The sequence below is a fragment of the Cylas formicarius genome, unplaced genomic scaffold (assembly GCF_029955315.1).
Source record: "Cylas formicarius isolate icCylForm1 unplaced genomic scaffold, icCylForm1.1 PGA_scaffold_10__41_contigs__length_53128322, whole genome shotgun sequence".
Lineage (NCBI taxonomy): Eukaryota > Metazoa > Arthropoda > Insecta > Coleoptera > Brentidae > Cylas > Cylas formicarius.
In genome coordinates this window covers 6352096-6375058 of record NW_026844214.1, presented here as the reverse complement: position 1 = coordinate 6375058, position 22963 = coordinate 6352096, and the positions used below count along the sequence as shown (strand labels likewise).

The window sequence follows — 22963 nt, the reverse complement described above, 5'->3', positions numbered from 1 at the left end:
TGACCGTTGCGAGACTTTTAACCAACATCTGTGGATAGGTATTTTATCCATGTATAGAATATTGTAGCCCTTTATTTTCTGAAAAACGTTATTGTTACCAAGCCTAAAAAAAATAATTTCAAAATTTTCATTTTCTTTATTTAAACTAATAAACATAAAAGACTAGAAAACTTTGTTTATTACTAAAAGGGTGACAATGTCTATATCAAATTCTTTTGCATAAATGTTTTCAATGTTGTCTTATCCATAACCTCATTCTTTGGTAGTGGTGGTGGTGGTGGTGCTTTAGTGGCAATAAAGACACTAGTTTCTTTATTTTCTATGTTTTTTGGAACATAGTTACTATATAGTGACACTGGCATACATTCCATGTAGCCTAATTTTTTGTAAAATTCTTCCTGTCCCCTTGTTGACAAAAACAGTATATTTAAGTTTAACAAACACCTGCAATATTCCTCAGCTTCTTTCATTAAAATACTTCCATAACCTTTTCCTCGATCTTCTTTGTTTATTACTACTGATTCGACAAAACAGGCGTCTGGTTTACTAGGTATAGGAGACAATTTAGCATGCCCAACAAGGCACTTATTTTTAAGCAGAATTAATGAAACTGGCAATGAATCGCAAGATGCTTTTAGACTATGTAACCTCGCAGTTTCGCTTCGCCGCCATTCTTGGTTTATTAAATTGCAACAATCTTTAATGTACTCTGGATGGTGGTGTAAAGGCACAACTGAAATATCCATTTAATGCCCTGTACGGGATTCAATAGAAACACGATTAATGAACGATCTCAGGTTTGGAGATGTACTGACTATACACAAAAAAAAATGATTTCATTTTTTACTTAAAGCTATTTATTTCCAACACGACAGGTTTTGGAATAATGATGGCATAATAATTCACTAAGCCCCTTTGACATCAGCAATTGATTAATACAATAGACAACTATATTATATTGGTTGATTAATACTATCGACATATTTGCGTTCATAATCAAATGCTAAATTGGTTAGTTTGTGTTCTTGATACCATTAATATCCTTTGCTTAAAATTAGATTCTGAAACTCATAGAAAAAAGTATTACGTTTCTCTTAGACTGAAAGCCACGGAATACCAAATTTCGTTTTGGTTACCGAAAACTAGTCAGAGTTTTTATCGCTACTGGCCAAAGTTACAAGGATCATTCGGCCACTAAGACATTAGATACATGGGCTAATTATTTTGCTTGAGTATCTTATGCTGTAGGGACGTCATGATTTGTACCGAAGCAATTTTGTTTTATTTTTTTTTGTCCAGAAGTTTTGAATTTTAATTGGTTGTTCATAGAGTTTTTTGCAATTATTCTATCTGGTTATGGGAACTAATTTGTTGGTTTGGAATTTTTTTTTCTATACATTTTTAGTGGGCTTAGTAAACTCTGGTTATAATATGCCTATTATGTTTTTAAAGGAACCAGAGAATAAATTTACGTTTTTTTGCAGAGAAATACAAATCCATGTTTGTCTCTGATTTTTTGTAAGGTTGTTGTTGTTGTTAAGCATCGTATTCTGCGATTTTTCCGCAAATTCAAAGGTACAGGATGGTGCGAACGGCTGCATCAGCGGTTAGGGGTAAGGTATAACTGATAACAAGCAATATTAAAGTTAATGTACGTAAGACTTTTAGTAAGTGCTGGTACATCGTCCAAAAAAGCTGGTGGTTCGACTCCAAGCGCTTCTTCGTTGGTAGGCAATAGGGCGAAAAGTGGAAGTAAGTTCTGAATAAAGTTTGGTAAAATTTTACATTCAATTTAGAATTTTCCACCAATTTTACATGTTTATTCTAATTAAAAATTCACGATTATCTAGGAAGTGAAACAGACAGCACCTTTTAACCTTTAAATAGTGAATAATAACTTTAAAAAATTCAGAATAGACATGCCTATGCGAAAAAAAATGTTTGATCTCAGAAAAATGCCTTCAACAAAACCATGTTTTATTTTTTCTAGATGGGTCGTCCAAGCTACCTCCAATTGTGCACCAGGAAATACCAGTCTGGCAAAAACCTATAACTCGTTTTTTTAAATCTGACCCAATTAAATCAAATGTTGCTGTAAGTGATAGCAATTGCAATGAAGATCTAAAAAGTGCTGGTCCAAGCAATAATCTACAAAAACCCAATAAAATCTCTACAACAGATGAAAATTGTCAAGAAAATAAGGAAAACAAGGATGAGAATAAAGGACGTAACCAAAAGTGTGAAGAAATGAAAGGAAATAAAAAAAAAGACGAAAATTAATATCCAGTTTCATAAATATTTGTTACAAATTTTGTATCTTTTGCATTATAAAACTAATATTTTTTAAAAATAAAAATGTGTCCTTAGATAATGAACATAATTATATGACACTTGAAAATTTTAGACTATGCAACAACTTTCGTACATATACTTAAGCCATGAGTTTGTTTAGGCCTGAAGGAGTGGTTAAAGGAGTTTTTGAAGGTGTTTTATGCTATTCTTTTTCTAGAATTTTGTCTTCCTGAAGTTAATATTTGTGTAGTATTACTGTATATGCTGACGGTGGACCCGGGCATTGAATATTAAAAACGCTTTAACACTAGAAAATTAAATATTTTTAAATTATCATTATTCTGCATGGACACATCATTTTTATTTGTGTTACTGTGAGTAGCATTGCACGTGGAATATCGATCTTCTCCGTTATATTTTAAGATATGTATCCCTTAAAAATCTTGTCTCAGTTAATGGTGTCTCGACAGGAATGTTTAAATGAATGTGTTCTCGCGGTTTCGTCGTTTTCTCCATTCTAGCCTATAATCCGGTTTGATGGGAGATATTTCCCCTGGTAGACCTGCCCACCAAAGTGTGACATGTAAGAAGATGATCTTATGTCACTCACATAACCAAACTTAATCCCATGGAATAAGAAGAAAAGGGATAACAAAACTTAAAAGCTATTTTCTTCACTTATATTAAATATCAAAATTATTCATAATGTCTGTACATAATTTATTAAGAATAACACAAATAAACGCAATTTATCTCGATGAAGAAGTTTTCAGATTATTTAATGAAATGCTTCAAAACATCTCTAGACACTTACCAGTAAGTACCAAGAGGTACACATTCATATTTTTTTTGTTGTTTCTAACTTTTAATATTTCTTTTAGCTAGGGTGTATTTCACCATTTGAACCGGAACTAGAGTTGTTACTTCGCTTGGCAATTATTAAGTATTCACTTTTTAATAAGAACGCCACATTTGGTCAGGACCTAGTGAATATCAAATACAGCAATCTTACAGGCACACGAAAAGTTTTATATTTATTTACCCACATATCCTCTTATATCAAGAAGAGATGTGAATTATCAAGACCATTCCACTATATGAATGTTTTTAATTTTAGAGTTTACACAGTTTGGGAAATTTTGCATTTATTAAATTTATCTCTATTTTTGAGATCTGGATCCAAACCTAAACTCATTGAAAGAATTCTAGGATTAAATCAAGTTTATGATAAAAAAGATATTAGCCCAAGGCTACATCAGTCAAAATATTTGGCAAGAGAGTTACTGTGGAATGGGTTCATCGTAAGTAATGAGTCTTACATTTAAAGTTAGTGAAAATAAATTTTATTAAATATATAAATAGAATAGAATTTGAGTATCCACTTTATGATCTAACCTTTGGGGAGATGGGGAGACAGTTAGTTAATTGTGGGACAAAACTACCAATGATCAGAGGTTAATAAATTATTTTTTTGGTTAAATAACTAAGCACTACCTATATAAAGTAACCATCTAATGTTAAAAGAAGACTACGTATTCCATATAATAAGTATCTATATTTGTTAAATAAAATCAACAAATTGCTTTTTTTGGTTAGTTTTGGCAAATAAATGGTTTTAATACCATAAGAATAGAATGTATCAAATAACATGAATTGGTTTGTAAATAACAAATATTTCAGGAATTTTTATTATTTATTGTACCAATGATAAATTATCGTAAAATGATGAGGATGTTAAAGAACTTTAGTCCATTACACAGGAAAAGTTACACATTGACATTAAATAGGAACATGACGATACAAACAAAATGTGCACATTGTGGACAGAATCCGATACTCCCTCATCATATGGAATGCTCCCATATTTTTTGTTATATCTGCTTATCAGTAAGTAAGGAAAAGTCTAATGAAATATGGCAAATAGTTTTTGTTAGTGTTATTAGAACTTCATCCTATAAATTAATTGCTCTACTATAAATTTAAGAATAAAAAAAATCAAGAGATACTTATTCCCAAAAATTTCTATTTTTTCTTTATTGTAACATTTTTGAACATTTTTTATTTAATTTATAGTTGCATTTGTGCATTAGAAGTTTGGCAAGGCAAATGCGCAATTTATTAAAATTTGTTTTTTGAATGTCTGTTCCGCGATTATCCATAGAAAATGGGCTTAAATTTATTTACTTTAATTTTTAGGGAAACCAAAAGATGGATTCAAAATACGAGTGTCCTTTGTGTGAACACAAAAATGTGAATACCATTTGTCGTAGCGTTTCAATGTGACATTAAATAAAGTTGGCGTTGTTACATAATATTTTATTGATCCCTAAAGTACATTACTTGGTCCACTCACATTGAATTATAGTTTTTACAAGTTAAATTAGATTTAATCTTTTTAAGGATATTTGAATCACGTAGCCCAGTTGCATTTGACTGTTTTAAGCAAAAATCGTATAAGCAAAAGTTAATATGATAAATATCAAAAACAGTCAAAATATTAGGCTCTTTGAATGGAATAAATTGTAATGGTCATCCTAAGCTCAGTTTTCACAGGTAAGAAATTCGCTAGCATATTAGAGAGCTAATAAAAATCCTAATTAAATCATACCTACAGAGTAGAGTGCAAAAGGTTAAACTAGGCGACATCCTGAGTTGCTCTCTTCCGGTAGAGTATGGTATGCCGCAGGGCACGGTTCTGGGGCCAATCTTGTTTACATTATATATGAATGGAATATTTTCTAATTTACCGAAGGAAGGTATGGTCTGCTATGCGGAAATGCGGCATTGATTATGTTGAAAACACTTGGCCAGAAACTGTCGCAAAGACTGAAAAATTTATAAGTCTGGTAAAAAAATGGCTAGATTATAGCCTGCTGTCACTTAATTTAGAGAAAACCCAATTCTTTAGTTATTCCATGACGAAGGCTGGTGATCCAGACTTGCAAAGAATAAAAATTTATAATTTTAATTATGGCTATGACACGAATTTGTAAATGCAGTCTTTTTATATTACGTCAGGGTTTGTCAAAGAGTTCCCTTATTAGAATATATCAATCTTTAGTAGAATCAATTTTGTCTTATGTTATATGTGTTTGGGGTGCTGCAGCGGATAAGGCTCTTCAACCGCTAGCAATTAGGCAGAAGTGTGTTTTGAAAATAAAATTATTCAAAAAGAAATTATATCTTTCTAAAGAGTTGTTTACTGAACCGAAAGTACTAAGTATCAACAAAATCTACATTAAAACAGTCATCAGTCTATTAAGTCTTAACAAAATTCGTAAAGAAACAATCAGCCATTCAGTAAAAACCAGATTCGTCTCAAACCATGCCAGTGCCAATGGTAAAATTTACTTCAGTGCAGAGGAGCTTTCTAGCCCCTAGAATATGTAACGCCCTTCCAGTGTATTTGCGAAATGGGGAATATACAAAAATTAAGAGGCTTGTTGACACCTGGTTGTTTAGTGTTGACTATGACATTCTGGAAGTGATAAATTAGCTGTGAATAAATTAAGTGGGTGATAAATTTAATAACAATGTGATTTAATTTAATTTATTAATTTTAATTTAAGTTTTCAATTCGAATATTAACATGAACTTAGCCATAACTAGTAAGGTAAGTTGCATTAGACTGAACAAATGCACGTACAAATTTCTCAAATTCATTGTAAAAACAATTTTTAAAGTATTTTAATTTTTTTATTTTTTTTTTTAACCCACATTGAACACTCTCTTTGAATAATTGCAGGTCTATAATGTTTGTACCTTTATCACACAATGTAAAAGAGGCTATTCCTACACTTGCAAGACTCCGACAAATGAAAGCTTGTCTCATTGGAATCGCCCGATATTCTTTTACTGCCAGAACTATTCGCATGAATTGTGTATATTAAATGACCTAGTCCGAAAAGTGAAAGGTCTTCAAACTTCGAATATCGCCCCTCTTTGCAGCGGGACTGGTTTTGTTTCTTTTGCTCATTGTCTAAGTTGAACGAAAAGGATACAAACCAATATTGCCGTCGGTATTCTTCCAAATTTATATGCCAAAGTGTAGATATCTGAATTAACAACAATAAAAAGACTGGAACTTGGTGTCGTAGAATGTTTCTGAGATTGTATTTATGCTGGTCGACGGTAGTTAGTGTGGTTCTCTGCGGAAATATAGTGGATTCGCAAAGTACAGGTAAGAAATAATATACAAGGTCGGAACAGTACACACTTTTAAGTAAGCCGGCGTTTTATTTTTGATATCAAAATAGATGTTTAATTAAGTAATTATGAATGGTAAAAAACCTCCTCGACATCAACCTGCACTTTTCAAAAACCAATGTCCTTAACCAATGTTACTTAAATTTCGAGGCATAAAGTGCAGAGGGAAGAGTGCACCCCGTAAATCTTTTTAAACTTACAACTCCATGGAAATCCTTTATACTGTAAACCATAATTCCACTGCGGGGAACTGGGGGCATTATTTGTGAATTTTCAATTCATATAACCGTAATAGACATTATGCAATAACTTTAGTTTTGGAGATATTAAAACTTATTAATTTTTAGTCAGACATTGCTTAATTCAAAAATTAAGCAAAAGCGTTTTGCTTTTTATAAAACTTCTGGATACTGATTTAGCCTACACAGGTCAACAGAAAATACGTCTCCTGGTTTTAAGGTAATAGATTAAAAATTAATAGAAATAAAAGAAAATTTATGGTACTTAAGCAAAAAAATACACAAATACAAAACGTAAAGATAAATATGAATAATACACCTCTAGAGCAAGTAAATAATATTAGATATTTAGGGTCAATTTTTGATGACAAATTAGGTAGGTAAATCCTCTAGATAATAAAATTGTAGACGTTATTTATCTAAAAAAATGAATGCTGCAATGTTTTTTTTATGTCTCGCGTTATGTATCTAGTTTTTATGGTACTTAGGCAAAAAAATAAACAAATACAAATCGTACAGACAAATATTAATAATGCACCTCTAGAGCAAGTAAATAATATTACATATTTAGGGTCAACTTTTGATGACAAATTAGGTAGGTAAATACTATAGATAATAAAATTGTAGACGTTATTTATCTAAAAAAAAATGAATGCTGCAATGCTTTTTTTATGTCTCGCTTTATGTATCTACCAACTTTCCACAGGATGCAATTGTTACAAACTAAACATCTTTAAGTTAAATTTACTTCTGCAAATAGAACAATGTAAATTAATATTCAAAGTGCTAAATAAAGAAACAAAAACCTAATGTATCAATAATTATTAACAGTCTATATCGGATTAACACAAGAACCAATATAGAATTGCAAAATCCTGTTGTTGGTGTATAAAAAACATTTAATAATTTACCAGGAGGTGCAAAATCTGCAGATAGATTGAGTTTATTTGTTAAAAAAACTTAAAAATCATATTCTTAGTATACAGATAAGTAATCTATTTATATATGTATGTTAATAATATTTGACTGCAACTTACTCAAATTTAATTTTCTTGAAGCCACAGCTTTAAGCACCGAGTAGAGGTATTTGTTAAAACACCAACATCGTATGTATCTCATTAGAGATATTAAGCGTTCCACCGCAAAATACACATCACCCTAACCTTCAGGGACAATGAGTCCGAAAGCAACCACACACTTGCCACTGTTGTCCTTCCTTATATTCAAAACATCACTTATCACGTATCACAAGTTCTCAAGAAATATAACGTCGAAACCAGATCAACCATTGATCCAAAAATCTCTCAAGTTTTTCTACAGTAGTCAAACTAGCTAATATTTCGCCAATCATCCTGTTGGCGTCTTCAGAGCTTGACTGAAACTCCGACGCAGGGGGAATCCAGAAGTTTTTTAAAAAGTATTACAGTAGCCTGTGGAACTTCTATAAAAAATTAAAAAGCGTTTATGTAGTTTTGATTTAAGTTTTTGTTTTTGCAGTTTGCAGAGATTTCGGTTCCAATTTTAAAACTAATACTAAATAAAAATTAAAATATTTGAAAACGGTGACATTGAAAGCAAAAAATATATATCCTTGAAATTTTGGCTTGCGTTTTTCCAATAGAACAAAAAAAAAATAACGAAGTTCCTAAGTTTTAAATCCCAAATATAGTGAATTATAGAAATAACGATTTGAATGGTTGTTTATTCTTTAACTGAATATTTTTTCTATTCTTCCTTTTACATAATAAGTTAAAACATTGAATGGTACAGTTTCATCTTTTATTCTTAATATTGACATTGAAATAAAAAATGTCGAACATATACTAACTTCAGCTTGTTTTATTGTTAAGTATATGTTATATTTTTTATATTATTACACTAAAAGCATAGAAAAAGATCTTTTTAAACTGGAAGCCAATCAATGAGTAAGTAAACAAATAGTAATCTTGTGGCTGTTTCATAAAATTCCATGCAACAATAATTATTTTTACGTAACCTACTTTTCGTCCCACTGATTTATCAAATTAGATACTCCTTAAATAACCAATAAATTTTTCCTAGAAATCATTCGCAAAAACGAAATTTGTAAAAGTATCAAAGCAACGGACCAATGAAATAGATGTTGGCAAAAAGAAAAATGTTTTTGAGAGCTCTTAATTTCGATCGATCTGCAACTAATCGCTTCATACTTGACGGATTGATCGTTTCATTAGATTTTGTGATTAAGAACGCAATAATATGGTTATGGGACACGATTTTAAAACCAAGAGAATTGTTTATTAAATTTGTATCAAATGAGTACCGAATAACCAATAACCCATATATAAATACCGAAGGACAAATAGAGATTATTTTTATTAAAAAAAAAATACCAATGAAAAAACCAAATGAAGCATCAAAAATTGTATTTCCTGATGAGGAAATTAGAGTAAGTTTAAAAAGTCATTAAGTCATCAGATATCAAAAATCGCTCGAATTTGTTTATTACTTTTTGATGTAAAGACTTTAGCGATGTAAGTAAAATACAATAAAAAAAAACGAAATAAGTGTCAGCTGGGGTAAATATAATATATGTATAACGTATATTTAGAAAAAAGGTACAGTTTATCCGTTTGGAGTAACCTGCAGTTTAAAGACATTCATAAAAAAAAATTGAATTTGATTTAAAGCACTGATAACAAATTACTACATAAGAGGGGCAATGGTGTGGCAAAGTGACATAAAATCGAACGACAAATATTTTCAGTTATCGGGGTGTTCTGTAAAAGCGTGAAAATATAAAAGTTATTTTTTTAATGGAATACTCTATAAATTTTTGCATATCCTCTTAAAAATTATTATTTAGACAAATAATTGCTCTTGAATTTTAACCAACATATTTATTTTATTTTATTATTGGTTAACAGTACAAGACACCAGTTGACACAGATGAAAAATCTTAAAAATCATATTACCCCAAGCATAACAAACCATAGTAATGTCGTTATCCCAAGCAATACTTACCAAAAGCAAGCGACATACAAACAATAAAGACGAAAAGAATAAATCTAAAGTATTACCACTGCGCTAGATATTAAAGGCTATTATTTCTCTAGACGAACTCATACAACAAAAAGACGCCAGACAAAAACACCGCGTTCGAATTTCTACGAAACTTATGAATATTATTAGTAGAAAAACCAATATATCTATAAACAGAGTTCACAACATATTGCGTTCAACACATTGGGAAAAAAAACATTATATTTGTTTTGGCTCTAGGTAAATAGAAACAATTTCTGTTGTGCCTGTAATGTAATGTCCTAGGGACAGAAAAAAAATAAATTGTTAGTTAGCAGTAAGGCATAATCAATTTGAGCGTTTATTCTTTTATATAAACGCCTTTGTCGGAGAGATGTCATACTATGTATTCGAATCAAATCTGTATACGATGAAAGACTTGGATAGATCCCATTCATTTTAAATTAAAGATATCTTACAAATTTATTTAGGATTCTTTCAATTTTTTCATTATTAATTATATTAAGCTGCAGTATTTCAAATCATATCTCACATAGGAATTAAATAAATTTTTTATTACCTTGGGATTTCTCAGCTCCTTACAATTGACCCAGAATTTGAAATGCTTCTTTGCTAATATTTTTTTCCCAAATGATCTGAGAATGCTAATTTCGAATCGAGGTGTAATCCCAATTGGATTTTGTTTATTTGAAAATGTAATAAACATAAATTGCAGATAAATGTAAAATTCAAAATCATCCGCAAGGGACCCAAATTAGTAGTACCCTGCGGAACTCCTGATCATATATTGAAGACTCATAATTATTAAAAACCACATATTGTCTTCTTTCGGAGAGGAAAGACTGTATTAATAAGATCATTGTCAAAATTAAAGGCACCTAGTTTTTTTTAAAAACAATGCATGAGGCACCCTGCCACCTTGAATCGATCTGTACATTTGCATCCAAGGCATTTGCAATTTCTTGCCTCAATATCAATATGTTTTTTGTTGGTGAACGTTGATTTTTGACATGCTGAAAAATTTTATTATATAGAACTATTTCGAAAACCTTTGAAAATGTGCAAACGATAGATATTTACATATAATAATAATAATAATAATAATAATCATAATCTTGTTCACGTATTAATATACAATGAAAAGGACACGGTTCAGATGAACAAAATAAGATATTTTGAGCCTCCGTTTTTAAACCTATCCTAAGAAGAAGGTAACAGCGCTAGGCATGAAAAATACACATAAAAGGAAAAAAAACCTAGTACGATCTGTGCAAATAGAGGGTAGTTTACAGTAGACATTACTTAAATATTTAATGATAATAATACTTCACGCAGGTGAGTGGAAAAGGTATTGTTTACCAATTTAAGAGACTGATCCAATGCATCATGCATCATGTTTTAGCCATGTCATATGTAATATTTCAAAAATTCCAGAGGTGTGACGTGGAAGGGTCAGCAGGCCTTTAAATTTTAAATTTAAATTATGAACGTCCGTGCGAAAGCTGATTTTTTTGAAAAGATAGCGCGGAGACATCAATCTTATAATTTTGTGATAAAGATTGCATTTATGAAGATACCGTCGATTTATTAAGTCATCGGACATCCTTCAGTTTATGACTAACAGGCCTGCCGCGTGGTTAAAAGAAGATAAAACTATTGAATCACACAGGACCTTTTTTAATGATTGATTTAAAATATTTTAGAACCATATAAGTATTTTATATGCAGGCCAATTCTCTGGCCATCCCCTACAGATTCACCATCTATGTCAAAACTTTGCGAGTCCGATGGTTTTTTATTTTGTTTAGTGGACTACCAAAAATTTTCTGGGTTTTTTATAAAATTTTCATTTAATTTTCGCGCGTAGTCGCCTAAACCCATTTACAATTTGAAAATTATAAAGATTATTCTTTCTTTGTTTATGTAAATAGTTTTTTTCGTTTTTTATTTCTCTTTACTTCTTTAATGGATCAAATAGGATAATTATTTTTAAACAGGTAACTTTTAGGAACACACTGATCCAATATCGAATAAAATAAAATAAAACTTTTCAGAAAATTCCAAACCGTATTTTCAAGCAATCTACACAACTTGAGGAAGTCGAGATTATAAAATTTTATATGTAGTACCAGAAAAGCAAGGTTTCCTTCTGTTTTTATTAAATTTAATGCTAACAAATTCTCTTTCAATTACATTTGCATGTAAAAACTCGCAGATAACCCTGATATATCAAAATCAATTGTAATAATTATGTCTATACCTAACGGAAGCAGAGAATCTACATATTCAAAAAACAATTATATTTTGCTGGATTCGAGCCTGTACATAAATAAAGCTTTTTCGACCCTTCCATAGAAATAGAAATCCAGATATATTTTTAGGCCTGTAAGATTTTTACACTTTACTACAATAATATTGGGAGCAAACAGAAAATATTTCAACTTTACTCTCCTCGTAATTATTATCAAGCGTGCGTAAAGTGTCACTTTAAGATGTCAGCTGGTAGGCTGGTACTTTGCTTTAAATATGGTTTATATAATAATAATAATAATAATAATATGGTTTTTAGATTTTATCCAGTGATGGTTTTGGGATCTCAAGGTTTTTTGACATTTGATACTTCCGATGGCGCGTCACATATCACTTAATAAACGTATCTGTTTGTGTGCTGTTTTTCAAAAATGTACCCAAAAACTAATGATCGTAGAACAGTATAGTATGTATTGAGCTGATAAACTTCTTTACTCGTATATTAAACACTCGTGCTTTGCCCGTGTCAAATAAAATTCGTGACTAAAGTGACGTTTATCAAACGTGTTGCATAATATACTGTGGCGAGTAAGCCGCTGGGCTATTCGGGAATCGGAGCATCATCACAGGCGCCGCCTCTCGGAGTCAACGGATATGAAAAGACGTTTGTTTTAGGTCAGAGCCGGACTCAGCCCATTCGGCTTGCGCGTCACATAATACGAAACATTTAATAGCACTCGAGCAATCACGCAAATAAACACTCAATTGTTTTAATTTTTAGGTCCCACTCACGGAAAAGTGGTGGTATGTTATATGGGAACCTGGGCAGTGTACAGGCCGGGGAGGGGATCGTTTACAATAGAAAATCTAGAGCCATCCTTGTGCACTCATATTATCTACGCCTTCGCAGGATTGAATGCTAAAGAAAGCGTAATCAGAGCTTTAGGTAGAGACGCTTTGCACCAACTTTTTTTTCAACTTGCATTAAATGTCTGCCGAGTTTGGTTTAGTTAATTATTTTTATAACGATTTCTGTAGATCCGTGGCAAGATTTAACTGAAGATTACGGCAAAGGTGGTTATCAAAGAATAACAAAACTTAAATTAAGATATCCACATCTTAAGGTCAGTTTAGCAATTGGAGGATGGAATGAAGGTTCCGTTAATTATTCCAAGCTTGCAGCAGATCCAGAAAAGAGAACGAAATTCGTGACTAGTGCAGTTGAATTTATAAAGTAAGTGTTGCCACTCTAAGCTTTTTCGTTCTTAAATTGACTTGGTGACTGAAGCATTCAACATTAAAACAATTTGAGAATTTTGGATATGTTTGTCAATCATATGTCAATGTCTGATTTCATTAAGTGGTAGTATGACGCGAATCCGACTTCACAACTTCTGCTAGTAACATAATATAAATTCAAAGTCAAGTTTGTTTCATATTGCTTAATAATGGAATTTCTTTTAGGAAATACAAGTTTGATGGTCTTGATCTTGATTGGGAATTTCCATCAAAGAGAGGAGGCATACCAGAAGATAAATTAAACTTTTTGTTGTTGACTAAGGTATGATTAATATTAATATTACCAAGCAAAACGAGTTCAATACTACAAACAACAATTTTTAAACATTTTTTCCTATTTAACATTTGTCTTTTTGTAACAGCAAAATATTTTGTAACTCTTTGACATGCTATTGTATCTTCTTTACAATTATCATCGTTCTTATTATAAAAGCTAGTGTTCAATTTCGAATATTGTCGCAGGTAGCAAATTGACCACTCCAAATCAGTGGCGTGGGTATAGGTTTCAGGGTCGGACTCAAAGTGAACTCTTTGTTTTGGGTTTATTCCAGTTGTTGCGGCAATGTTACTATTCCGACCGCGATATTAGTAAATTTACTTCTATCCGACAAAAAAATAATAGTTATAACAGCAAACTATATTGTTACAAAACCTGTTAAAGGATCAGAAATTTATTAAAGTTTGTTATCACTGTATTATTGTGCTCTATCATATCTTTATTTTATAAATTTCTAACGAATTTTTCTACCTCACTTGCAGGATCTATTGTGTAATTAATTTTGACCTACTTGACGAAATCCATAACACACTGATTGTATTCCAAATACGTGGAATGATAAAGATATTATTATAATTATTATTATTAGATTATTGTTGTAGGAACTTAAGGCAGCATTTAGAAAAAACAATTTGTTATTGACAGCAGCGTTTGGAGCGGGAAAGGACACTATAGATGTCGGTTATGATGTTGAAGGACTTTCGGTATACCTCGACTTCATTCATATGATGTGTTATGATTACCACGGGGCTTGGGATAAAAAGACCGGTGCTAATGCCCCATTACGAAGTTCTGATGTACTTAATATTGTAAGTAAGCTTGTGGACATTTGTGTTAATCCTGTAAATCATGTGCCTAATTAGTTTTTCGTCTCTAACTTGTTTTTAAAATATGTAGAAGAATTAAAAATAGTTTTTGTATCTGTATATGTATGTATGTATGTGTATGTATATATGTGTATGTATATATGTGTATGTATATATGTGTATGTATATATGTGTATGTATATATGTGTATGTATATGTATCTTTCTAGAGAATAGTCCTAGATAAAAACTTTATAAGAAATACCTCCAAACCTTACTAAACGCTACCAGGTTTCATTCACGTTTTGGGATTGAAGAATTATTTTTATGATAGCCGTAAATGGTAGATCTTCCCAAGAACACTTACATGAAATTTTTATATTGAGAATCAGAAAACAGAAATCGGTCTTGTGCGCCATCTCTGAAATCTGATGTTATTTATAAACTTATAAATTTAAACAATAAAAGATTATGGAAAGTTATAATTATCACAAAATTATTTTCAGGAGTATACCTTAAACTATATGCTTAAACTGGGTGCCCCCCCTAGTAAATTGGTATTGGGAGTACCTTTGTATGGAAGAACATTTGTTTTGCCAGAGCCAGTCGATGAAACGTCAAAAAGAAAACTTAAATTGGGTATAATTTCAACAAATATGGGTTTTCAAGGTCCGCTGACGAGAGAAAGTGGATTCATGGGATATAACGAGGTATACATCTAAGCACAACTTGTATCGAACTATAGTTTACGATAACATTAATAATTTTTTAGATTTGTTTAGAATTAAAAAATAAAACCCATCCTTGGACAATGTACTGGGATTCCGAGAGTAGTACCCCCTTTGCAGTACGAAAAACTCAAGTTATTACTTACGATGACGAGAGATCAATAGCAGAGAAAGTTAGATTTGCCATAGAGAAGAAATTAGCCGGAATTATGGTAATTTTTAAATATTACAATGGGAATTCCAGCTGATTTAGATTAAGAGTTTAGGATTTATTGCAAAAAGCAATAATCACACTTTCTGGCTAAATATTATGACAATGAAGTGCTGAACATTTAACTGGAATTAAAAACTATTTTAGGTCTGGTCAGTAGATACAGACGACTTTCAAGGTGACTGCATTGATTCTGAGGAGGAGACTTTCACAAACTTTCCCTTGTTAAGAGCTCTGAATAAGGCGATTGAAATCACATTGGAAGATATCAAAAACAGTGTCATTCAAGACAAATTGAATGGAATCGGTGGGTGTTGTAAGGAATCCATGAGTTCAATTTTAATGGTTTTGGTTAGTGCGTTGATTGTTCGACAGTATGTATAATAATTTGTGTTTAATTGAAGATATTGATTCAATTAGGATTTAGCATTTATGACGTTTTCTATGTAGATCTAAATTGAAGACAACATAGTAATATACCTGTGTAAATATTTTTAGTACTGAGTTATGCCGTATAAGAAATTCCTTTTTATATAAAAATCTAGTAAAATTTGTGTTCTGAAAATGAAACCGTCAATTTTATTTTGTACAGCTTATACAATTTTGTGCAGACGTTTTGAGCGAATGGGCTTTGAAAAGTTATTATCTATTAATTAAGAATTGTAGAGAATATTTCAGGCTGCAAGATTATTTCTGAGAAAAAGTTAGTTTATAACTATGAATTAAAAAGATGCAGATGGTGAAATGATGGTATGGATGCACCCTAATCAAACTCAAATTGAAGGCCAAAACAGCTAAACATTTATTTCCCTGTTTTACTGTATTTTACACAGATAAATGATACATACTGATAAAATTACCTGTTTCTTGAAGAAATACATTTGAGGATTTTATCAAATTGTAAGTACATTTACTATCATTATTCACTTTCACTACTGCTCTCCTTTTTGATGCCATCTACTTTGTTCAGCTTTGCAGACAGTTTTCTTCCGGGATTAAAAGTGGTAATCTGCGCATTGCAGACAAAACATTTGATAGTTTTCTTATATCTTTCTAATGCACATTTCTCGCAAAAGTAGTGGTTGCACCTGAAAAACAGTATATGGATGTAGGGATTCAATAATTTTTTCCACAATTACAATAAAATTTTATTACATTTCAATCCAAAACCGCGGTTGCTCACCCCGAGCATTATGTTTAGCACACGTCAGCAATGTTTTTTCTCATGTGTCAGGCAATTAGCCACACAAGCAAAGTAAAAAAGGCCACATTTTGATAACATTTACAAAAAATAACATTTCCAGACTGTTGTAGCTTCTCAATTATTACTGTATTTTTTAAATTACTTTGAAATTACTCAAAGACTTACTTGGAAACAACTGGGTCAACAAATTCTCCTTTACAAATAGGACATTCTGTAGGTAATTCTTCATCAGTGGAAGAAATTTCATATTTTTTGTCATCGTCACTGTCCTCTCCATATCTGTAAATCGCTGAAGATCAATAGAAAACTAGACTTGAATTAAGACATTTAAGATTCCCGAATTTTGCTTTAAAGTAGTATTAAATAATGATTTAAAATTTTTAAACTCTTAACTCTACCTTCCTTCCTGCCATTCTCTTTCTAATTGCCAACCATGCTTGTAATCACTTCGGTCGTGAAGAAATTTACAGCTATCTCCAAAACCACAAAAGCCAGTTTCCTTGTAGTCTTTACATATATCAGGTTGATAATCCCATCTCACCGTAGCACGAAGATTTTCTGGTGCTCTTATTGGACCTTTTCTTACAAGACCTTGAAAAAAAAAAGATAGTATTGAATAATCAACAATAATATACTCTAGTTCACTATTTTTTTTTTCAGACACCAACAGCTAGTGCTGTAAGGTTATACTGATTTCCTCACTGTTACACAGCAAAAATTCTTCTGCAGTTTATTGACTAATAGTGTTGTGTCAATCGTTAATTTTACGAGAACCGAATCAATCAGTAACCAATTTCAAAAAGGAAACTTTTCAATCGTTCATTTCAATACTTTTTGTTGCCAACTGCAAGCTATAAACCATTAGAGGAAATAATCACTGAATCCGAACAATTCGAACTATCGATTCAGATTCATTTGAATTTGAATTATTGTTGTTTTTTTTATTGCATCATGATTTTATCGAAATAGGTGCCACATATTGGTTGTACTAGTAATACATTAATTTGTTTAAATTAAATACCTGCGTGGAAATAGATATTTCATTTAATATTCAATTCATCACATCAGCAAATCTACAGATCGATATCGCAAATCAATACTCTACAATAATTATAATACTCCCATCCATTTGCATTTTCTGTCTGTCATGCAATAACTGAACACTGAACAAAATGTTGCGGTATTCTTTCTTGTTCTGAATCTACAAGTACCTTATAAAGTCAAAGGTAACAATTTAGGAACAACTAACACTTTTTCTTTTTTATACCCTGCCTAGTTGTCTAACATGAATCATAAAACGTATTTTGGATTGCTCGCCACAACAGTAAGAAAGAAAGCTGATACTTTTATATTTTAATTATATTGTATTAAAGGGAGTCCGCCAAAAAGCAATCCTAGATTAAACTAGTTAAAATAATTCCAAATATACCTACGTAGTGTCGCTCATTAGTGTGATATAAGGGTGCTCAAGTTTAGTTCCCGAAATTGTTATTTCTCTATGTCTCAAGTAGTTTTGAAATATCTACATGAAAACTTGGATTGGGGGTTTTTTCGAGATTATGATTACGTTCTATTTTTTCACATACTATATTGTAGAGGATGCTATAATGTCGTCAGTTCTTGCCAAATATACATAAAAACTCACTAGGTTTGACATACATACACTTTTGATCCTAACGTTTGAAGTTCTTGCGCATCAAACCCCAGGGGAAGTCTCGTAGTGTTATAATTTGCCGTGTAAATAATACTATTTATATTTTGACGTGTAAATATTATTATTTAAATTTTGATGTCTACATATTTATTTTTCGCAAGGGCCCCCATCTCGAAAAGTAATTGTCATAAAGACTTGGGATAAAAAAACTTATGAAAAAAGTGGCCAATAAAAAATGCTGGAAATTATTTTTAAATTTCTAGAATGACCGACAGGGGGCGTAAAATTTTATATCCCGTGTTCAGAAATAATCCTATAATCCAGATCGTTAAAATATACACCCTCATCCACATACAATGAAATATGATATTTTTAAAATCAAAGTGTGCTTTGGACAACACAAGGGCGAAAATTATAACAGCAGAAAATCACATTGGTGCACTTTGGTGGCCTCATTTTGTAAAAAACTAGTTTTTATTTGGACAAGTGTTCAATATGTTTTATATTTATTTTTAAAACATTAAAAACGTAACTGTTTCTGTGGGAATCCACGGGATGGACGATAATTGCAGGTATACTCAAAATATTATTTCGAGTTTGTATGTCTTACTAATTTATAGGTTAGTAGTGAGCTATCGAAATGCGGTTTTAAATGATTCTGAAATTGGCATTTATTTTCCAAAATCTTCAGCCTTAAAAAAGATCGAATTTATCCCAGCTTTAAAACGGCGTTCATATTAGCAATCTCTCCAAAACCAGGATTTAGAATTCAAAAACGATTACGTAGAAATATAAAGTTAATTTTCAGCATTTTCTCATGGAGGCTTTAATTATAAATTTTTTCACTTCAACTTTTTACGACAATTGCTTTTTGAGATAGCGTTGAATGCTCTTAATTGGTTACCTGGTATATGTGGAGTGGCCTCTGTGGACACACCCACACTGCTACCATAACATACCATAACAGCCCAAAAATGGCAACTGGCTCCCAAACTATAAGTATTGCCTGATTTAAAGACTATGTTTTCAAATGTCATTTTAACTTTAGCCTGTGGTATATTGTTATAAATTATGTTCCAGATATTCATGTATTTAACTTGTTTTCGGAAAAAAATATTATAGATAGATTAAATAATATGATAATTGCAACCATTTTGCTCATAAATTCACCTGCCTGCGCTGGATACCTTTTGGTTTAACCTTTTGTGAAGAGAAAAACCGTTTGATAGAGCCTTTTTTGGAAAAAACAGTCTTACCAGAACTAGCATTTCCAGCAGCAGTATCTTTCGGTTTGTAATACTGCATGTAATTATTAATTCCTCTGTAAATTTTGTCATCCTGTTTTCCTTCCAAATCTTTATTAACTTGAAGTCGTTTTTCGAAAATTGCTTGGGCATCTCTATCCTTTTGAGTTTCAATTTCCTTTAAAGAGACACTGTATTGACATATTAAATAAACACATATTTTTTCGGTGTTTTTTTTATGTTATCGTTAGAGGAACCTCTGCCAATGAATAAAAATCAGTCAACTTACCAATCTGAACTGATAATACAATCAAAATTTAAGGATATATCGCGTCCCACGAATATTGGAGCACAAAGTAAGTTTATCAATACGAGTGTATTCGAAAAATGGATTTTAGTAATAATAACAAAAGCTAAGTGGCATATGAAAACTTTTTTGTTGTTATAATTTTAGAATATATAATAATACAGAGACAATTGCAAAAATCTCGAAAAATACAATTTGTCGTAAAGCGCATAGAAATCCCCCATTTTTTGTTGGTTCCAAGCGCGGAATTAATTTCTTGATCATTCTATGGATAGAACCTAACATACAAAGTAAATTTTCTTTGTAGAATTATAAATTGATCAATAAATCTCAACAAATGAACAAAATTGTCTTGTTTCCATGATTGCAATTCTGTATTATGAAAACAAGACAACCTAGACCCATGTAATCTATAAACAAAATTTGGTTTGTTGAGACATAGTAGAAGGGTGGTAGTTATAGAAATGTATCCAGCTTAACTCAGAATGAAATTAATGAAATTAATTCGCTGCAGGTGATTTAATAAAAACAAAAACAAACTGAAATTAACACTGGACAAAAGACATATTTCAGTTAAAATACGAAAATCATCTGCAAAGTCTTACAAATGAGGTTTATACCTGCCTTTTTATCTTAGATTTTTTTTTGTGCAATGGACTTGTTTTTTTTTTGGCACAATAGTAAAAAAACAGTTACCAAAATAGCTGTAGCTCCTTGATCCTGAGGACCTTCTGGAACGGCTGACCGTGTTGATTTGTAGCTAACTAGTACATCATCCTCTGATGAACTGTCTTCATTATCTTCAGATTGTTTTTTTTGTAACTTGCTAGTGCTTAGCTTATTTGGATTTTCTTTAATTTTTCTTTTCCTTGGTTTCACCACTACAGATTGCTCTGCACTTTCATTCTGGTTTTTGTCATTATCTAAAAGGACAAAACAAAACTTTTTTGTACAAACCATATTATGTTTGTGCTTCTTGCAACAAGAACTTGAATTAAATGGATTTTTTTTGGATATATTCATGTAAGTAATGAATTTTGTTTTAATGTGAGTACATAATTTTTATTAATTCAACCAACCATCTTCAGAACTAGACTGTCTTCTTCTGGAGCCCCTGCCTTTAATCAAGCGTTTTTTAAAAATGAAATTGCAGCTTTCTCCTTGGACGGTTTTTGAATCTTCAGCCATCTCACTTATTCCCAGATAATATAAACATAACCAAAAATAATTGCACCTAAGACACTTTAGTTAGATCGAAGCACAGACAAATTGTTGTGTTCTGTGGACACAACTATATCTTCATCTCTTTTCATTTGCTTAGCTTAGACACTCGCTTATTAACGACATCATCACTTTATTGGAAATTTCAAACCAAATAGCTACTAGATAGTAAAGTAGCCCTACCACAATAAAAATTTATGCGCCGCAGGCGGCATTAATATTTTCGAATTTCCTCGCAAACCTCTACACAAGAATCGTAAACCTAATAGGTTTGCCCAATCCCATAAGACATACGTTCGCCATATTTATCGATCGCACGTGGTCGCTTGTGACGTAAGCGAAGTCCAACGGTTTTTGTGTATTCTGTCAATGCATTTGAAGGCTTTTATTAAACCGTTGTATTTTGTGTTCTTTGAACAATTAAAATAATTTAAACTAGTGAGTAGTGCGCTTACATTTTTGTTAATTGTATTTCTGTGAAAAAAAAACTTGGACAAAACAATGTTTTTAAGCTTTAACAAATACTTTAAAATTGTATGTGCTTGAGTGGCGAGAACTGAGAAAAACAGTATTTTTAACCTTACATAAAGACTTAAAAGTTTTGTGTTCGTGCTGCTTATTACCCATGTTATTAGTTGAGGTAAGTTCAAAATATTACACATAATATAGGTAGAGGTAAGAAATACATTTCTTTTACCTTTTTCAGTGGGATAAGTTACATCAAAAAATAGTTAGGTATGCCTGGAACGAGATGTGCCATGTATGGGTGCAATAACAACTCTTTTGATGAAAAAGCAAGTTCTCGAAAATGTAGTTTTCATCACTTTCCCAAAGGGAAAGATCTAATATCCCGAACTATTCGGAACGATTGGATAGTTTGATGTAGAAGAGAGGACAAACTTAGTCCAGATAAAAGCTTTGTCTGCTCAGTTCATTTTATTGAAAATGATTACGAAAGAGACTTAAAAATGAGTTATTATGTTTTTTTTTGTCTTGAGTAACATATTAAATTTACCACAAAATTTAAATTTTAGGTTTGCCTTTAAAAAAGATTAAAAAAAAAAGTGCTGTTCCCACCATATTATTATTTAACCAGAAGCCACCAACACAAGCAGGATTATCTAGATCAAAAAGACTGCATTTCAAAAATGCCAGCTCAGCAGGTATTGTCTGAGCTTTTAGCAACAACATTGAATGCCACAAGTTAAATTCTAGGGAAAAATCCATCTCCGAACCCCAAATAATAAATTATGATACCCGCAGAAAAAAAAATTAGAAAGTATGGTAAAATTGTAAAATAAAGATTTAAGTATATATAGTAATATGTATTTTTTATATTACCTACATACGAGGGTACATATAAATACACATTAGCATTTACCTACCATCTATAAATAGTTGTTATGTATGCCTAACATATATATTTTTTTTAATATGTTCTTTAATATATCCAAAAATAGGGATTTCTAGTTTATAAGTATTTGTTGATTTTTGTATATTTAAAATGGTACAATGCTGTAAAACAAAGTTTTATAAGTAAATCGTTTTGTTCGCTAGTTTTATGTATTTATGTGTAACAATATTTAATTAATATATGTATTTCAATATAATACATATAAGCCAAACTTGATTGCAATAGTATTATTTTTACCCTACCCTACCCTACTTCCCAATAATTATTAAATAAGTACTAAAACTATTTAATGTTGACCTTAAATGAAAGTAAGGAGTGATTATCCAAACAAATTGCTATATTAGCTACTCAAAATACTCAAAGTCCATGAAAACTTGGGTCAGTTTCAGATTATTTCCATGCATTTACATACTAAACGCGCCAATACAGGACTTCACCTACATCATAGCCAGCGAGAATTTTCGCATTGCACTTTAGGTTTACGATTATTGACCTCTACATCTTACCCACAAACCTGCACTTGGCGCCATATTCTTTCTAAACAGCATTTCCTCATCAATGGGGGACGGGGCATTTTTTATTACAGATTCG

General features: G+C 31.3%; 5 protein-coding genes across 9 annotated transcripts; 3 read left to right on the top strand and 2 right to left on the bottom strand.

Moving 5' to 3' along the window:
* Window positions 1-200: 200 nt before the first annotated feature.
* On the bottom strand, window positions 201-1052 carry LOC132708002 (N-alpha-acetyltransferase 80). Its single transcript, XM_060680071.1, has one exon. It carries the CDS (start codon window positions 744-746, stop codon window positions 201-203), a length of 546 nt encoding a protein of 181 aa, XP_060536054.1. The 5' UTR covers window positions 747-1052.
* A 418-nt stretch (window positions 1053-1470) lies between these two features.
* On the top strand, window positions 1471-2550 carry LOC132705808 (uncharacterized). The gene is made up of 3 exons (XM_060676705.1): window positions 1471-1613; window positions 1669-1752; window positions 1991-2550. Exons 1-3 carry the CDS (start codon window positions 1583-1585, stop codon window positions 2278-2280), a joined length of 405 nt encoding a protein of 134 aa, XP_060532688.1. The 5' UTR covers window positions 1471-1582; the 3' UTR covers window positions 2281-2550.
* Window positions 2551-2747: 197 nt separating this feature from the next.
* On the top strand, window positions 2748-4599 carry LOC132705801 (peroxisome biogenesis factor 2). Its single transcript, XM_060676693.1, has 4 exons — window positions 2748-3108; window positions 3174-3593; window positions 3973-4179; window positions 4489-4599. Exons 1-4 carry the CDS (start codon window positions 2998-3000, stop codon window positions 4573-4575), a joined length of 825 nt encoding a protein of 274 aa, XP_060532676.1. The 5' UTR covers window positions 2748-2997; the 3' UTR covers window positions 4576-4599.
* A 12-nt stretch (window positions 4600-4611) lies between these two features.
* On the top strand, window positions 4612-15910 carry LOC132705781 (probable chitinase 2). 5 transcript variants are annotated; one of them, XM_060676642.1, is made up of 9 exons: window positions 5798-5905; window positions 6038-6472; window positions 12790-12954; window positions 13047-13242; window positions 13473-13569; window positions 14187-14393; window positions 14896-15099; window positions 15162-15329; window positions 15476-15909. In XM_060676642.1, exons 2-9 carry the CDS (start codon window positions 6391-6393, stop codon window positions 15710-15712), a joined length of 1356 nt encoding a protein of 451 aa, XP_060532625.1. In that variant the 5' UTR covers window positions 5798-5905; window positions 6038-6390; the 3' UTR covers window positions 15713-15909. The 5 variants fall into 5 exon arrangements, with proteins under 5 accessions (XP_060532634.1, XP_060532654.1, XP_060532625.1 ...); XM_060676651.1 differs by lacking the exons at window positions 5798-5905; window positions 6038-6472 and adding an exon at window positions 4612-5048 and having other exon boundaries at window positions 15476-15910; XM_060676671.1 differs by lacking the exon at window positions 6038-6472 and having other exon boundaries at window positions 5623-5803.
* A 196-nt stretch (window positions 15911-16106) lies between these two features.
* On the bottom strand, window positions 16107-20968 carry LOC132698618 (E3 ubiquitin-protein ligase RNF113A). The gene is made up of 6 exons (XM_060664813.1): window positions 20817-20968; window positions 20434-20660; window positions 19443-19608; window positions 16931-17123; window positions 16698-16811; window positions 16107-16416 (listed from the first exon to the last, which is right to left on the bottom strand). The coding sequence occupies exons 1-6, from the start codon at window positions 20923-20925 to the stop codon at window positions 16248-16250; spliced, it is 978 nt and encodes a 325-aa protein (XP_060520796.1). The 5' UTR covers window positions 20926-20968; the 3' UTR covers window positions 16107-16247.
* Window positions 20969-22963: the final 1995 nt, after the last annotated feature.

What these genes read in the sequence shown, in the direction of transcription:
- LOC132705781 (XM_060676642.1), top strand. Translation starts at nt 6,391, where the DNA reads ATGTTTCTGAGATTGTATTTATGCTGGTCGACGGTAGTTAGTGTGGTT. An exon ending in ACTTTTTGTTGTTGACTAAG is followed by an intron (nt 13,570 to 14,186) that starts GTATGATTAATA and finishes TTATTGTTGTAG; the next exon opens with GAACTTAAGGCAGCATTTAG. An exon ending in GTTCTGATGTACTTAATATT is followed by an intron (nt 14,394 to 14,895) that starts GTAAGTAAGCTT and finishes AATTATTTTCAG; the next exon opens with GAGTATACCTTAAACTATAT.
- LOC132705808 (XM_060676705.1), top strand. Translation starts at nt 1,583, where the DNA reads ATGGTGCGAACGGCTGCATCAGCGGTTAGGG. An exon ending in GGCTGCATCAGCGGTTAGGG is followed by an intron (nt 1,614 to 1,668) that starts GTAAGGTATAAC and finishes TAAGACTTTTAG; the next exon opens with TAAGTGCTGGTACATCGTCC. An exon ending in CAATAGGGCGAAAAGTGGAA is followed by an intron (nt 1,753 to 1,990) that starts GTAAGTTCTGAA and finishes TATTTTTTCTAG; the next exon opens with ATGGGTCGTCCAAGCTACCT.
- LOC132708002 (XM_060680071.1), bottom strand. Translation starts at nt 746, where the DNA reads ATGGATATTTCAGTTGTGCCTTTACACCACCATCCAGAGTACATTAAA.
- LOC132698618 (XM_060664813.1), bottom strand. Translation starts at nt 20,925, where the DNA reads ATGGCTGAAGATTCAAAAACCGTCCAAGGAGAAAGCTGCAATTTCATT. An exon ending in ACAGTCTAGTTCTGAAGATG is followed by an intron (nt 20,661 to 20,816) that starts GTTGGTTGAATT and finishes TTGTCCTTTTAG; the next exon opens with ATAATGACAAAAACCAGAAT. An exon ending in AGAGAATGGCAGGAAGGAAG is followed by an intron (nt 16,812 to 16,930) that starts GTAGAGTTAAGA and finishes AGCGATTTACAG; the next exon opens with ATATGGAGAGGACAGTGACG.
- LOC132705801 (XM_060676693.1), top strand. Translation starts at nt 2,998, where the DNA reads ATGTCTGTACATAATTTATTAAGAATAACACAAATAAACGCAATTTAT. An exon ending in ACATCTCTAGACACTTACCA is followed by an intron (nt 3,109 to 3,173) that starts GTAAGTACCAAG and finishes TATTTCTTTTAG; the next exon opens with CTAGGGTGTATTTCACCATT. An exon ending in TACTGTGGAATGGGTTCATC is followed by an intron (nt 3,594 to 3,972) that starts GTAAGTAATGAG and finishes CAAATATTTCAG; the next exon opens with GAATTTTTATTATTTATTGT.